The sequence below is a fragment of the Osmerus eperlanus genome, chromosome 9 (assembly GCF_963692335.1).
Source record: "Osmerus eperlanus chromosome 9, fOsmEpe2.1, whole genome shotgun sequence".
Taxonomy (NCBI): domain Eukaryota; kingdom Metazoa; phylum Chordata; class Actinopteri; order Osmeriformes; family Osmeridae; genus Osmerus; species Osmerus eperlanus.
In genome coordinates, this window is record NC_085026.1 from 16,024,539 (window position 1) to 16,039,716 (window position 15,178).

Here is a 15,178-nt window from a genome sequence, read left to right on the forward strand (position 1 = left end):
ACTGTATGTAGGCGTTGCAAGGTTGAGGAGGTTTACATGAATAATGTAACGTCTATGAAGAAATTATTATTATTTTCTTCCAAAAGCAGCCGATTTCATTTACATTTAGTCGACTTGAAACTGAATGAACTACATGGCACATTTTTATTACAGCAATTTATTGTTAGAGAGCAACAAGATGCACGTAAGAAACCCAACACTGAAGTACACAGACCAATAACATACAACTTACTAAAACCGAGAACATAGGTTTTCTTGAGCTACTCACACATGTACATACTATGACATAATAAAGTAATCAATCTTTATGAATTACTCTTCACTTTAAGTGGAGTGCCTGATTCGGTAACAAAGTGACAAAACGGTTCGGTTGTTTGTTCAAATTAAGTGTCCAATCTTCCTTGATAAGAAACATAACAAATTGCATCTAGAATCTTTTGCTCTCTCGTCTATTGAATTTAGAGTGTAATAGTCCACTGAAAGTGTCTTAAAAGCCAATCACCTGGTCTCCACACAGTAACACACAGGTAGAATAATGTAATAAAGTGACATACTGACAATGTAATTAAGTGATACTGACAGCTACACATTAAATGCATTAATCTCAAAGACTGGGAACCATTATATGAGATTAACATTCAAACTGTACGTTTAAGCAATGAATTACAAATTCAGAACTACAGACTTTAGGAGATGTACTATAACCAAGGAGGAGGAGAAAACTAAAACGGTTAAAATCCCATTTAGACGACTTTAAAAAGGCTTCATATATATATATTGCTGGTAATATTTATTCTTATTAAGAAAATATACATTGTGCGACTGAAGCTTACAATACACTGCTGGCAGTAGCGCCCATGTTCTCAGAAGAACACCTGAACAGGCGTCCTCCTTCGAGGGGCTGCTCTGTGTGCCGTCTGGGAAGCCCCCCACAGAGAAACAGGGGGGCCAACACCGCTGGGCCTCCCACACCAGCTTCAAACTCATCTCTGGTGTTCCTCAGGGTGGAGAACCAGAGGAGGCCACAGCAGGGTGTGCACAGACGGCAGACAAACTTAACAAATCAAAACAGACGAGATATAAATAAAGGGGTGGTGAGGTTGGGGTGGAGGGGAAGGGTGTTCTGAGAGGGGTGAGTACGGGGGGGGGGGGGGGGTTGGGTGTTCTAAGAGGGGTGAGTACAGGGGGGTTGGGTGTTCAGAGAGGGGTGAGTACAGGGGGGTTGGGTGTTCAGAAAGGGGTGAGTACAGGGGGGTTGGGTGTTCTGAGAGGGGTGAGTACGGGGGGGGGGGGTTGGGTGTTCTAAGAGGGGTGAGTACAGGGGGGTTGGGTGTTCAGAAAGGGGTGAGTACAGGGGGGTTGGGTGTTCTGAGAGGGGTGAGTACAGGGGGGTTGGGTGTTCAGAAAGGGGTGAGTACAGGGGGGTTGGGTGTTCTGAGAGGGGTGAGTACAGGGGGGTTGGGTGTTCAGAAAGGGGTGAGTACGGGGGGGTTGGGTGTTCTAAGAGGGGTTAGTACGGGGGGGGGGGGGTTGGGTGTTCTAAGAGGGGTTAGTACAGGGGGGGGGTTGTAGTGTCCGGTCTAGTCTAGCAGTGGGCAGGCGAAGCGTTGTCTCAGATGACTTGGTCCAGAGCTCGCAGCAGCTCCTCCCCCTGGAGCAGATGCTGGCGGTCCAGAACGGGGGCGTTGACCTCGCAGTCGTCGCGGGTGAGCTGGGGGAGGGTTAGGGGGGAGGTGCTGCCCTCGGATGAGCAGCCAAGCAGACGGCTGGCAAGGTCTGGGAGAGAGAGAGGGGTTCGAAACCTGACCGAGCACACAGAATGTCTAGCTTTTTCCCCCGAACTAAAGCGAACTAAAAACAAAACTTTTTAAAAGCTGACAATAATAATAATAATACAAATTATAAAAATAACAAATTCCTTTAGCAGATGCTTTTATCCAAAGCAACGTACAGGAGGATTTAAACCTGTGACCTTCTTGATCTGCGGTCAAATGCTCTACCCACTAAGCTGATCCCTCCCCTGTCCTCTGCTGTACGCCACCTGTAGGCAGGAGCAGTATGGTCCTGTGGGACAGCGTCTCTGGCCTGCACGTTTCAGACACCTTGGGCTTCTTCCCCTGCTCAGCCAGGCCCGGGAGCACCATGCCCTGGGGGAAACAGTTAGCTCACGTCAGCCCTGATCATGTGTGAGCCATGGTGAGGTGCTGCTGACGTTTCTCTGAAGATCAGCCGTACTTACCAGCCCCATCATCTGGGACAGGGAGGTCACGGTGTCCAGCTTCCTCTTCCGCTGTGCGTTGTGGGTGGCCAGAGTTCTCAGGGAGATCTCACTGTCCAACTGGGGGGCCCTGGAACCAGGGAGGGAGAAGGGGGTTAGACACACTGTGAACCTGGGGCATAGGTTTGTTTGTTTATATGTGGGTGAGATAGCTTTTCTTAATAACTGAGGATGCGGCCGTTAAATGTATTTTTCTTAATAAAAAAAGTGATGGGGACAGATTTGCCGTTTTCAAAAAGTTAATAAAACCTACGCCCCTGCTGTAAACACGCATTAAAATACTGAACGTGTGTGTGTGTGTGTGTGAAGACAAAGTCTTACCTCTGGGTTTTGGTGACAAGATGAAGATGTTCTGTTGTCTCTGGGGGTGGGGGTGCAGGGGAGGCGGTGCGACTGGGAGCGCTGAAGGGAGAGCCGGGGTAGCTGACCTCGTGAGCCAGGCTCAGAGGGGAACCCTCCAGGTGCTGGGAGGGGCTGCAGGACAGGGGCTCATCTGGGGACAGGGTGCGCAGCTGGAAGTCATCATCCATGGGGATGTAGGGGGCCAGCATCTCCAGATCCAGGTCATCCATGGCCTGGCGAAGGAGAGGAACATCCAAAAGGTCAGACTTACTTTCCTCTCTCCGTCAGGGGCTTCTGGGCGTGCGTTCATCTGAATATTTACCTGCGCGGTAAAAGGAGTCTTGGGCTCCGTGTCGATGGCGAACAGCTTCCCCACCAGGTCGAGCTTAAACGCAGAGTTGATATCGGAGTCCATGGAGAAGCAGAAGTCCAGCGGGCTGTCGGGCTGGGGAGAATAACCACACGTCAGACCTGCGGGGCCGAGAAGATCCAGGGAAGAACCACCGTTTCCAGATCATTCTGAAAGCACCGTCCCTTCTCACCTCTGCGGGGCTGCGTTCCAAGCTGTTGCTGCCTGGCGAGCTGGAGGTCTCTGGAGCAGAGGACACTGGGAAGGGGAAGTCCTCCTGCCTGGGGACCACTAAGGAGGGGGGAGAGAGGGGCTCGCTGGGGCGCAGAGGGGACAGGGCCAGCTTCTCACTGGTGGAGGGCAGCATCACATCGTTGTAGAGGGGAACCTCCTGCAGATGGATGTCTGAGTTTGCAGGGCAGTAAGGAAGGGGTCAGAACCAGGGGTAAGTTAGGACCAGCTAGGATATCAATGAACAGTTTTTTTTACAAATTGATTTAGCAGATGCCTTTATCCCAAAGCGACATACAGGTGGGGTATTCAAACCTGCAACCTCTTAACCCTGAAGCCAAATGCTCTAACCACTGAGCTGTCCCTATGTTTGACTTCCCCCTGGTGAGGATGGGGTGTGTGAGTGTGCAGTACTGACCGGGGCAGCTGAAGTCCAGGTGGATGATGGCGTCTCCAGCAGCCGGGGCCAGCTGGGTCAGGGCCTCAGGCTTCCCCTTCAGCCTGTCGTACAGGCTGGTCAGGGACGAGGGCTCCACAGTCTGGGTGAACATCTTGATCACGTCCAGCTCAGGGCTTTTGGGCTCCTCCAGAGACACATCTGTCTGGCTGCTGCTCTCTTCCTCCTCCTCCTCCACCACCACCTCCTCAACCTCCTCGACAGCTGTCTCCTCCTCCACCTCCTTCTCCTGAACGAGCTCCTGCTTCACAGGCCTGACGGCGCCTGTCTGCTCCAAAGACAAAATCAGCTGCTCCTCTTGGATGCCACTGCGGGTGATAAAGGCACATCAGCACCCAGACCAGCTCTTACACACACTCTGTTCCCACGCACAGGTAATCATTTTCATCTCAGACGCTTTTCCACCACACGGTACCGGCTAAACTCTATGAAAAACAAAACATGGTTGTAAAATTTTTTTTGTACATTATTATTATTTTAATTTGTTTGCATCTATTAGCAATGTATCCTAGGCTGCTATAAAGTAGCAAGTCTCTTTAAAAAAAAAATCTCGGATTTGTGCAGGATGTCCGCTGGTCCTACTGTAAGCATGAAAACCCAGGCTGTGATCCCTGACTGTACCTGAGAACAAAGTTGACACAGACCACACACTGTGGCTGGGAGTTCTTGCTGCTGTAGATGACTGTGGCCTGTGTCTCCACCCACACAAAGCCTCCTTTCTTGGCCAGCATGCGATACTGGCCTGTGATGACCTGGCCCTTAGCAAACACTGGAGGCAGAGCAGAGAGCTGTCAGACTTCCTACCTCAGTGGTCGTCCTGAAACCTAGAATGTTATTAAAGGGGCCTGTGTTGGTGTTAGGGTGCAGTAGGACAGGCTTACAGTTGTGATGGGTCTTGGTGAGATGGTCTGAGTCCAGGGCGTGATAGTATTCGTACACTGAGCGGTTTAACAGGTCCTCGGGATCGTAGCCCATCAGCTCTGTGATCCTGGAGGGCAGACAACAGATTGCGTAAAATGGCAGCTTGACGTTAGTCACCTGCTGTTCCCCAGAGTGACCACTAGGTGGCTCTCGGGTGCAATATTCTGGGAGTTTACATTTAGTCATTTAGCAGACACTCTTATCCAGAGCGACTTACAGTAAGTACAGGGACATTCCCCCGAGGCAAGTAGGGTGAAGTGCCTTGCCCAAGGACACAACGTCAGTTGGCATGACTGGGAATCGAACTGGCAACCTTTGGATTACTAGCCCGACTCCCTCACCACTCAGCCAACTGACTCCCAACGAGTTGAATATCACCTTTGTACCATACATTATTTGCATACGTTTGCATCATTTCCTTACTACAGTGGAAGCAACACACACAACCCGACATCTAAAAGGAGACTCGTAAAAATGTATTTTTAAACAAACTAATTGAAGCATTTGGGGGTTGGGTTAGTGTTACCTCTCGTCACAGTAGGTGAACTTCATGTCGAGAGTGTGGCGGCTCAGGAAGGTCTTGGTGTCCAGTGGGACCTCGATGTTGGAGGGGTGGGGGATGGGGTCGCAGACGAGCACCAGGAAGGGCACAGGGGGCTCCTTGTGCCCACACGAGCCCTGCTCCGCTGGGGTCTCGTACAGCTTCACGTGGCCTGAGCAGTGGAGCACCTGGAGGAGAGAGGACCGGCGGGGGGGAACACAGCTCTCTAAGTACGACGTAGCGTCAGCATGTAAACGTTTTCACAAAGCCAGTTTGAGCCACAGGATACGATCCAATTCCACGAAGGTCTTTAGTAAGAAAACTGCTACTCTGATTCTGCTCCTGGTCAGAATGTTCATGAGTGTTTTACTCTTTAGTTAATAATTGTGTGTTTTGGGGTTTTTGGGCAGTATTTAAACTCACCTTCCATGTTGCCGATTTGACATTGACAGTGCGCCCCCTGCTGGTGAGGGTGCATTTCATGCGCAGGAAAAAGCTGCGCTCAGTGGTTTGTTCCTTGGACTTCTTAGAAGATCCTGTGGAGGGAAGAGGACAGAATGAGGAGGAGCTGAGATAAGGAGAGAGAGATAGAGAGGGGGTTTCTAAAATATGTAGAGCCTTGTTGAGACCTGACTTTGTTGAGTCCTGCTTAAGAGGCAGTACCAGTTATGCAGAGCAAAGACTAAGACAGAAAACACTACAAGCTTGACTGATTCTGGCAGCACTCAAAAGGTAAACAGTTTGGTTCCCGGCAGTGCTTATGTGGAACGTTAGGGGTGGGTTCTAGTTTTCCGTCGCGTGTTTCCGTCACCTGTTCGATGAACCAGCATTTCCCTCAGCTCCTCCTGGTCACATGGGTGTGTGTAGTCAAACACACTGTGTCCTGTCACGTCAAACTGCAACAGACCAGAGAAGGAGACCACAGTGAAGACCACGCACCCCCAGCATGAGCCTCTCTCTCTGGGCCGGTGAGTGTCGGCGTATGGCCTGTCGTGGAGCGGTTCTCTCCCCCAAGCTCGGCTACTCAGACTCACGGTGGAGGGCAGTACAGTACCTGTGCCAGGCCCAGGCACCTGTTGACACTGTCGGAGAGATAGATCATGTCTCCGTCGTCCGACAGCACCATGAGGAAGCCGTCCAGAGCCTTCAGGTAGGAGCCGTTCAGCTGGCAGTCCAGCTCTGACTCCTCCACTTCAGCCGGTTCGACTGTGGAGGGGAGGGAGAGAGGTTGGTGGAGGTGAGGAATGAGGGGGGTAGAGGTGAGGAAGGACGGGGGTAGAGGTGAGGAAGGACGGGGGTAGAGGTGAGGAAGGAGGTGAGGATGGAGGTGAGTGGAGGGGTAAGGAGCCAAAGGAATGGAAAACCAGACAATATAAGATTTTTTTTAAATGTTCATGCTAGAAATCTAGAGCAGAGGATTGCAATTCACCGTGCAGCTTTAAGCACATACATGTTGGGCAGGGCACTGCGACACAAACAAGAGTATAGCCACAGGCAAGAGATCCATATTCTCTAGCCTCCACATTTAGCTATAGATCGGTCAGAGCTGCTGGCCCAATGTGTCCAACACACACCACAACCACCACAGCACACCCTCCACTCCATCTCCCCACCACCTCACACTGTCCCTGTCCCAGGCTACTGTCCTCCCCCCCTGTCCCCCTGTCCCAGGCTACCCCCCCCCGTCCCAGGCTACTGTCCCCCCTGGCCCAGGCTACCCCCCCGTCCTGTCCCAGGCTACTCCCCCCTGCCCCAGGCTACCCCCCCCCGTCCCAGGCTACTACCCCCTGCCTCCCCTGTCCCAGGCTACTGACCTGTGTTGAGCATCTTCCTCATGCGCAGGTAGCTGATGGTGAGCCTCATGATGGAGGCCTTGTCCAGATTGGAGCTGACGCTGTGAGGCAGGGGCAGCTCCTGGGCCAGTTCGTAGAACACCTCCGACTCCTTCCCCCGGCGGCATCGCGCCGCGTCGCGAGACTTCTCCTTCCTGCGCTCGGAGCTCACCCTGCAGGAGACAGGAGGTCGGTCAGGCGGGGTCTGGTCCCAGAGCTGGTCTTCAGACCCAGAGACACACACCAGCATCCTGCCCCGCCGTGTCTGTAGTCTGGTCTATAGCGCTCTGCCGAGGGAAGACTGAGCAGGACTGCACGGGGGAGGAGGTCTGACTGGAACACACAAGGAGCCAACCGCCCTGCCACATCAAACTCATTTACATAAATAGCCTGGGTCTTTGCTCTTATTGGCTGCCGACCAGATGAAGTGCAGTAAACCCCCTTGGCGTGATTGGCTGGAGAAGGGGGGCTTGGACCTGTGATGGGATTCCAGTCTGCCTGCCTGCTTGGTGCTCAGCCAAGCTTTTCCACCAATCATTCTGACATTTACTGCCCAGGCTCCCAGCCAGCAGTCTGCTGGGAAGAGGCATTGGTGGAACACACGTACAAGTCCCCTTCTGGAACACTTCCATAATTAAGAGCACTGGTCACTAGGTTTTTTATTGAAAACCTAATTGTCTCCATTCTCAAGCACGATCCAGTCGTCATTAGATAAGCCAAGGCATGTAACAAGACAATTGCCCCCCAAGGTAAGTACCGATTATAAATTTGGGATGTACCGAAATGTCGTCCGTCAAAAATGGCATTTTCATGGTTTTGGACGAAAGAGAAAACAAGCCGAAAATATATGACGCCCCAAAGTGCTCAGATTTCTCCTTCGATCTAGCCTTTATCAAGAGACCTGAAGTTATAATAGTTTTAGGTTGGATATTCGACAGATACTCCACATTAGTTTCCTTAGGTCCGCTACCAGCCGTTAAGGAACATCAACAAAGTGACAAATTATTTTTATTAAAATGTCAATAGCTCTTTATTAATTAGTCTTAAAACTTTCAAAACTGGTTCTAGCTAACCCAACAACAATGAAACTTGTTGTACACCCTTTGGTCATCTAATTTGTAATCTGCAGCGCTGGTTCAGCAGGGAGTATGTGCCGATTAAAAAGTTATATTTTAATACAATTTGGCCTATCTAAAAAATAAAAAATAAATAAACTATATAACTAGAAATGTTTCAGTTTTCAGCCCAAGTGTATCCTACATTTTTGGTTTCGTCCCAGAATTTTCATTTGGGTGCATCATTAGTTAGAACTGCTAAATACAAAAATCCTTTGGTACAAAGAAAAGAAGGTTGAAAGGACACATTCATTGGAACATTCATCCAACACAAAGACTTTGATCCAACCCCGTACATTCAGCGTATTCATCGCCCAATTCAAGCCTTTTAATTCTGATACTTGTATTTTAGTGGATATTATTTTTTATATGGAGGGGGCACAAGAAGCAGTGATTTTGCCATTACCGGACCAACAACCCTACTAACTTCTCATAAGACAGTGAAGCTGTATGACATTCTATATCGCACAACAGTGCGCTATGAAAACAAAGATGCCATTATGTAAGCTTTCTAAACACAATCAACTGAACTCATTGCCATTGATCTGTTCTACAGTTACAACAAAGCCTGGCCCACCAAGGAACTGCACTAGAAAACAGCATTTGGTTCATGTTAATTCGATGAACTTTGATGTACTGAACTGACCTACCTACGCTCCAGCAATGTAATTATCAAAGGCTCTTTTGCTGTTGGAAGGACAAGCCATCTAAACATCTAAAAATTTAATGTTTGTCAGGCACAAAAGATCGATTCTCAAAACCAACAGACATTTAACAGCTCCAAAGCCTGACAGACAGAGAGCCACTAAGTCATATAGTCACTCTATCACGATGACAGACAGCCAGTGCCACTGGCTTAGTGGTGCCCAAATATTTACACTATCTTCTGTCAGGCTGAGCAGACCACATGAACGAGGGTCTCTCCAGGGTATCTGATGACCCTTACATAACCACTTCTGAATACCATCAACAGCACACTTCCCAACCTGAAAACACTCCAGTGGCATAAATAACCACCCAGCCTCTACAAACCCTCTGATGAACATCAGGGATGAACCAAAGTCTCACTCGTGCATGCTGAGATTAGTCAGTAGGTTAGTGAGACTCACCCCCCCCCCCCCCCCTCCTACTTTATATTTAAATTCTACATTCATCACTAAAGTGATTTCCTACCTTCACTCAGTGTCTCACAGTGTCGAGTCTGCGTAGAGCAGCTGCATCAGACTGGAAAGTCCTACATCCGTTCTAGTGCTGCGTGTCTCCCAAAAACTTTCTTCACTTTCAGTAAAAGTTACAAGGTGAAATGTGTCGATTGTACATTTCTTTCTACCTTCAAGGTCATTTCAAAGAGAACAAAACTGACCCCTGTCCTCCAAAGGCCATCAAACAGAGGACATACACTCTGGTACAAAACATGGGAAAAGCTTGCTACTAGCATTTTGCATTTCTTCATTTTGGCTTGAAGGCCTAGCACAGGAGTTGTGTTCTCAAACCCCCATGTTCTCAAAATGCATGCAATTCATTATATATGTAAATTATTTTTCTTTTAAAATTCACTCCACGCCAATATGTGAACTTAAGTAGAAGAATTCTTTAGAAAAATAATTTGTGTGTAATCTCATTCCTTGAATGAATTACTAAATTACTAATTAAGGTAAGCCTGCTTTCCCCTGTAAGTATTTCAGGGGGTTTTGTTGCTCTGTTTGCTGAGACAGTAAACATTACCCAGCCTCCTGTGTTACATAACTCGTTTCAGTCAGTAAATTGCCCCAGTGAACAGTAATGTACTGTTTGAACAACAAGCAGTATAAAAAACATTGACCTAAAAGTGACACACTTCATATCACTTTCTCTATTATATGAACAATTATATAACATATTGTTAAATTTTGAATTAATTGGGTGTGCTCAAGCCTTCGGCGAGAGCACAACCTTTGTTCTCTCACATATATATTTATTATTATTATTTCTTTTTGCCCCCCTAAATCTTTGTCAATATTTGGCCTACATAGACAACCTAGGTGTCAAAAGTTTCGTCTTGGCAGCGATTGAGTTGCTTGTATTTTTATTTACGTTCCGTTGCATGGTTTAGGCTGAAGTTAAGTTTTTGTGGCGAAAAGTGAAGCTAACGGTGGCTAATTTGCTAACCACAGTCACTGACGTTACTAACGTCACTACGTCACTAACGTCACGAAAACACGCGTGACTACCTGTAGCAGAACATTCGTTTCGCATCTGTTAACTTGGGGGATAGCTAGGCTAACTATAGCTTTACTGCAAGGCAGCTGCAGAAACGCCACAAGCAAAGAGGCCAGGGTGATAACTATTTACTCATTTTACTTTGTGATGTGAAACACAATTGTGAAATGTAATGTACAATATTAGCTGATATTATTAAGGAAGTAGGCCCACATCTACTTTCGGAAACGGTAGTCTACTATTTCACTGAAGCATTAGCATGACATTAGCCTCTGTTGCCCGGGCAACACATACTACAGTGGTCTATGATGCATCTGTTTTCAATCGTTAAAATAAACATTCCTCACAAATACATTTTCGTTGTAGGATTTATTATGACATTACATTACAAGTAAACGATTTGTTGGTGAAATTATCATTACCTGTGGTTTCAAACCAGTGTTGCTCACTGCAACGCTGTAGCTTACGCGAGACACTACAAAAACATCTACAGTACACAGCTGTTTAGGAAGTCAAACGGCGACAGAACATGTTCGGCACTCCCCTTACTTAAATCAAAAGTCTTTCAATAGGTGAAACTATCTGACTACTAACCTGAACTTCATTGCCACAGCCTAAACTTTGTCAATCTGTTCATGAAAATAATTAATTTCAGCCTAAACCGTACAACGGAACGTTCAATCGAATTCAACCAGCGCAATCGCTACCAAGACGAACACAGCAGTAGTCTAGTGTACTGTAGTAGAATTTACCGGGGCAGCTTCTCCACACAGGGCTATATCGCATTTTGCGTTGTTACTGACAATGATCGCTACCAGTGAGCTTTTTATGAATGAGCGATTTTCCACTAAATAAATGTCAAGCTTATTTACTTTTTTGGGGGCATATTTTCAGTTAGAAGATGGTACTATTTGAATCGCGATTCCATCTTCTACTGCCGGTAACGTCGTAGAATAATCTTCAAAGGGGGTTCTTTATTATGAATGAATGCGGTGGCTAAATGCCTGAAAATATCACGAGAAGGGAAAACTTAAAAGGACGTTTTAAGTCATAGAGATTAGGTCAATTTTTAGACCGGTCTGCCAAATTTATTCGTTTTGATTCAGCTATGAGGCTGCCTCTTGCAGGGGAAATGACAAGACATCATATTTCATTTTACACTTTACTCGTGTTTTGAGTTGTAACTGAGCAGCAAAATCTATGTAATCTCTATAAATAATAAGTAGGCCCTATGTATTTTTATATAAAATATACAGAAATATCAGTTGTAAAAATGTCATTCAAAAACGGACCCCTGTGCAACCGACGCAAGCAAGCACACCCTACAATTTCCCAAGAAATTGTACCCTCTCTAGTTCTGCATTAAAATGCTACTATTGAAAGTAGTCAAAATGGCATATTCAACCTAGAACACAAGTAAAGACTTGTACTCAAGAAGAGTAAAGTAAACAACAAACAAATCAGGTAGTGAGTGACAAGGTCACCCACTGACTGCCTAATGTAGCTGTAGGCTACAGCTTGCTACATCATTACATGGTATATTGTGAAGTCTGAGTGAGTGAGGCCAGTTAACTTGAAAATCCAGATGATAATTGACGAAATCACCTTCATACAAAGTCCTGTAAAACAATGTAAATAGTTGTAGAAGTGTGCATTTGTGTGGGCCAGGGCTGTAATGTTCTTATGGTGTATGTGTGTTGAGTAGCACATTAATGACACTTTGTCATATTCATGCTTTTTGAGGGAAATAGTTAAACTGAAGACATACTTTGTTCACGTAACTGAAATGCAACTAAATGACTTATCAATGTGTTTATTTTCAAGCAAAAGTTACATTGTGACTCTGGGAACACATTTCCTGTGGCTTCGGTGAGAAGCGACTTGGTGTTGTGTAAGTGTTAAATTTACTGTTAGGTTTGATCGGAGATGTTACTTTGAAAAGTTTTGAGAAGCACTGGTATAGCTTTTTCAACACATGGTTGATAACATCTCTATAAACTAGACGATGTTAAATATTAATGGACCTATATGGATCTATGTGTCTGAAATAAAGATAAGGTTACATTGGAATCCATCGATTCCATTTAAGTTCGGCTTTTCCTGAACTCGGAAGTTATTTCAGCATTACAAAAAATACACTGACATTACTGCATTCAACATTTTTCAAACATGCAGTTATTTTCGAACTTCATAGAAAAAAAATATATTATAAAAAAAGTGCTGATTTCCCACCAAACTTGTTTCCCATTAGTTAACCCCTTGAGGCTTGTGAATGGCCCCGTTCTGTTAAAAACACAAATGCGAATCGCCTTCAAATTCCTATTCATAACTATCTTCCTTCGACACAAAGTAACGTCATGCATTAAGACCTGTCAGTGTCAACAACATTGCCGAGAGTCTCCACGTCACACACCAAACGCAATGCAATGATATCGGACAAAATATTATAACCGCGTGCCCATCTTACTTTTTTACACATTACTGGCTAGATCAATTAAATACCGCGTCACTATGTGAACAATAAAAAAGAAAAACGATGCTACTACAGTATAGCAGTGGTAAGAGATAGCTAGACTAACTGCGTTGGCTATTATAGTATTTAGCTAAGAGAGACTAAGAGCTAGCTAGCAGTGAACAGCATGTCGAACAGCCTGCCAAATGATTGTAAAGTATAAATACAAACCAAATACAAATATTATTAAATAATCAGGTTAGCTACCGTGATATAACGTCCACAAGGCTAGATAGCAGGCTAGCTACCAACAAAATCACCCTACCTTTTCTTTTCGGGGACAATTCCTGTGTCCATTTCAGGACGAAGAACCTCTGTGAAGCCTCCTAAAAGCTGTCCTCCGCTCGCCGAAAGATAACCAAAATCCCACGTTTAAATGTGACAAATTCTTCGAATACTCAATGTGTAATCACATAAGACTCTTTCATCAATGTATTTCAGGAGATATCACGCGTCCATCAAAAGTGTGAGTAGAATCGATTTATTTCCTTTGAAAGTCTGCAGAGTGCCACAGTGTAGAGGTTAGCCTACTTGACGAAACAATGTTCTAGCAAGCTAGCAGATTAGCTATCCCCTCCCACTGCCTCCTCATGAACGAGCAATCACATGCCTTCTGGACGGGGACGGGCTTTTAGTTTGACTTCAAACCTAACTGTAACTGTACACAGCATTACTTTTAAATTTAAACAAGTATTTCCCATCCATTTGATCCATTGTTCAATATTCCTGCTTTACTAACAACAAATACTATTATAAGGAAAATGTCCGTGTAGATTGTCCTTTCCTGGAATATGCTCCCTTTTTGATATAAGCCGATATTCAGTCTTTTGTTTTCATAAAGTTGTGTGCTTTTGGTAAACCATGATTTCATGATCTTTGGTGGTACCAGTAACTGGTAGACCAACAAACTGGTTACGGCCTGTCCAGTCAGTCTGACCACAGTGGAAATAGAGCATTATACATTGGAACAACTTCTTTCTGTGATTCAACATTGGAAAATGATTTTAGATTTCCAAAGGATTTATAACTCTTCAACGGGTTTTTATACAGCCTAATTTTAATCTTTGGTAAATACTGTTGTGTTTGTCTTTCTAAAATGCTGGCTGGGGGGGGGGGGGGGGGAGGGCACAACCACAGTGAGAGAAAAGTGGCCAGCTCTCTGGATGACCGCCAGAAATCATCAGAGCAGAATAATGAGTTGTTTTGGGGAAAAATTATTAATCTATTGTCTCTGAGCTGTAGGGGAGACATGACTAGGTAAACAAAGACAGAAAAGTCAAAGTCAAGTTGTAAGCCAATGTCCTGTGCTTACATTGCACAAGGCTTCCATGTTGGTTAAAGCAAGATTAAACCGGATTAGTACACTGCTCTAATGCCCAAAGATCAGCGCACCTATTTAAACTCTGAACTGACGTTTAAGTAGACCTGAACTAATGACCATTGCACATTGTGTCCCATTTTAGATACACACATACTGTATATTCATTTTAGGTTATTAATGTCAACTAGAAATTACACATCATAGTAAATAGAGGACTTAGAGGAGACTTAGAATTCCTGTCTAACTGTTTCCATATGATTACAGTGTATTGTTGCAGTCAAGGTTGTGGACAGGTCCAGGGCATATAGGGTTAGGGTTATATTTAGGGCATATGGCGTTAGGATCATATTCAGGGAATTTGGGGTTAGGGTTATATTCAGGGCATTTGGGGTTAGGGTTATATTCAGGGCATATAGGGTTATGGTTATATTCAGGGCATTTGGGGTTAGGGTTATATTCAGGGCATTTGGGGTTAGGGTTATATTCAGGGCATTTGGGGTTAGGGTTATATTCAGGGCATTTGGGGTTAGGGTTATATTCAGGGCATATAGGGTTAGGGTTATATTCAGGGCATTTGGGGTTAGGGTTATATTCAGGGCATATAGGGTTAGGGTTATATTCATGGCATATAGGGTTAGGGTTATATTCAGGGCATATTCGCCACATCTAGCTGAGGTATTGATTCTTTACCCAGTTGCTCATTGTCTGCATACTTGGCAAAGCCCGGAGGCGCTTACAACAAGTTGTAATATCGTCTTTCTGTAACTTCCGGAGTACATCAAGAAGGTCTGTCGCTGACGCTGTGTGGTTTCCTGTTTATTACCTTCTCACCCGTGACGACAGCAAGAAGACTTGATGGCTCCAGCAGATTCAACAGTGTTCTCTCTGAATAGCAGTGTCTAGTTTGTGTTTCCCAAATAAGGTGAAGGTCATGGTGTGCACTGGAATTAATTTGTAACGACTATGGTCTCCTGACAGCCACCTGACTAGTGGCTGAGCGGTTACGGAATCGGGCTAGTAATCAGAAGGTTGCCGGTTCGATTCCCCGCCGTGCAAATTACGTTGTGTCCTTGGGCAAGG

General features: G+C 45.7%; 1 protein-coding gene across 1 annotated transcript; it reads right to left on the reverse strand.

The window, feature by feature from the left end:
- Positions 1-179: 179 nt before the first annotated feature.
- Positions 180-13,362, reverse strand: hif1aa (hypoxia inducible factor 1 subunit alpha a). The gene is made up of 15 exons (XM_062469875.1): positions 13,043-13,362; positions 6,934-7,124; positions 6,174-6,325; positions 5,931-6,015; positions 5,543-5,655; positions 5,105-5,307; positions 4,539-4,645; positions 4,279-4,426; positions 3,619-3,965; positions 3,163-3,374; positions 2,943-3,065; positions 2,600-2,853; positions 2,240-2,348; positions 2,042-2,147; positions 180-1,776 (listed from the first exon to the last, which is right to left on the reverse strand). The coding sequence occupies exons 1-15, from the start codon at positions 13,072-13,074 to the stop codon at positions 1,613-1,615; spliced, it is 2,346 nt and encodes a 781-aa protein (XP_062325859.1). The 5' UTR covers positions 13,075-13,362; the 3' UTR covers positions 180-1,612.
- Between the last annotated feature and the right edge of the window lie 1,816 nt (positions 13,363-15,178).

Excerpts from the sequence above, each read along its gene's own strand:
- hif1aa (XM_062469875.1), bottom strand. The coding sequence starts at position 13,074 with ATGGACACAGGAATTGTCCCCGAAAAGAAAAG. Across the intron at positions 6,326-6,933 it reads GAGGAAGATGCTCAACACAG|TCGAACCGGCTGAAGTGGAG; the intron begins GTCAGTAGCCTG and ends TCCCCTCCACAG. Across the intron at positions 5,656-5,930 it reads AATGCTGGTTCATCGAACAG|GATCTTCTAAGAAGTCCAAG; the intron begins GTGACGGAAACA and ends TTCCCTCCACAG.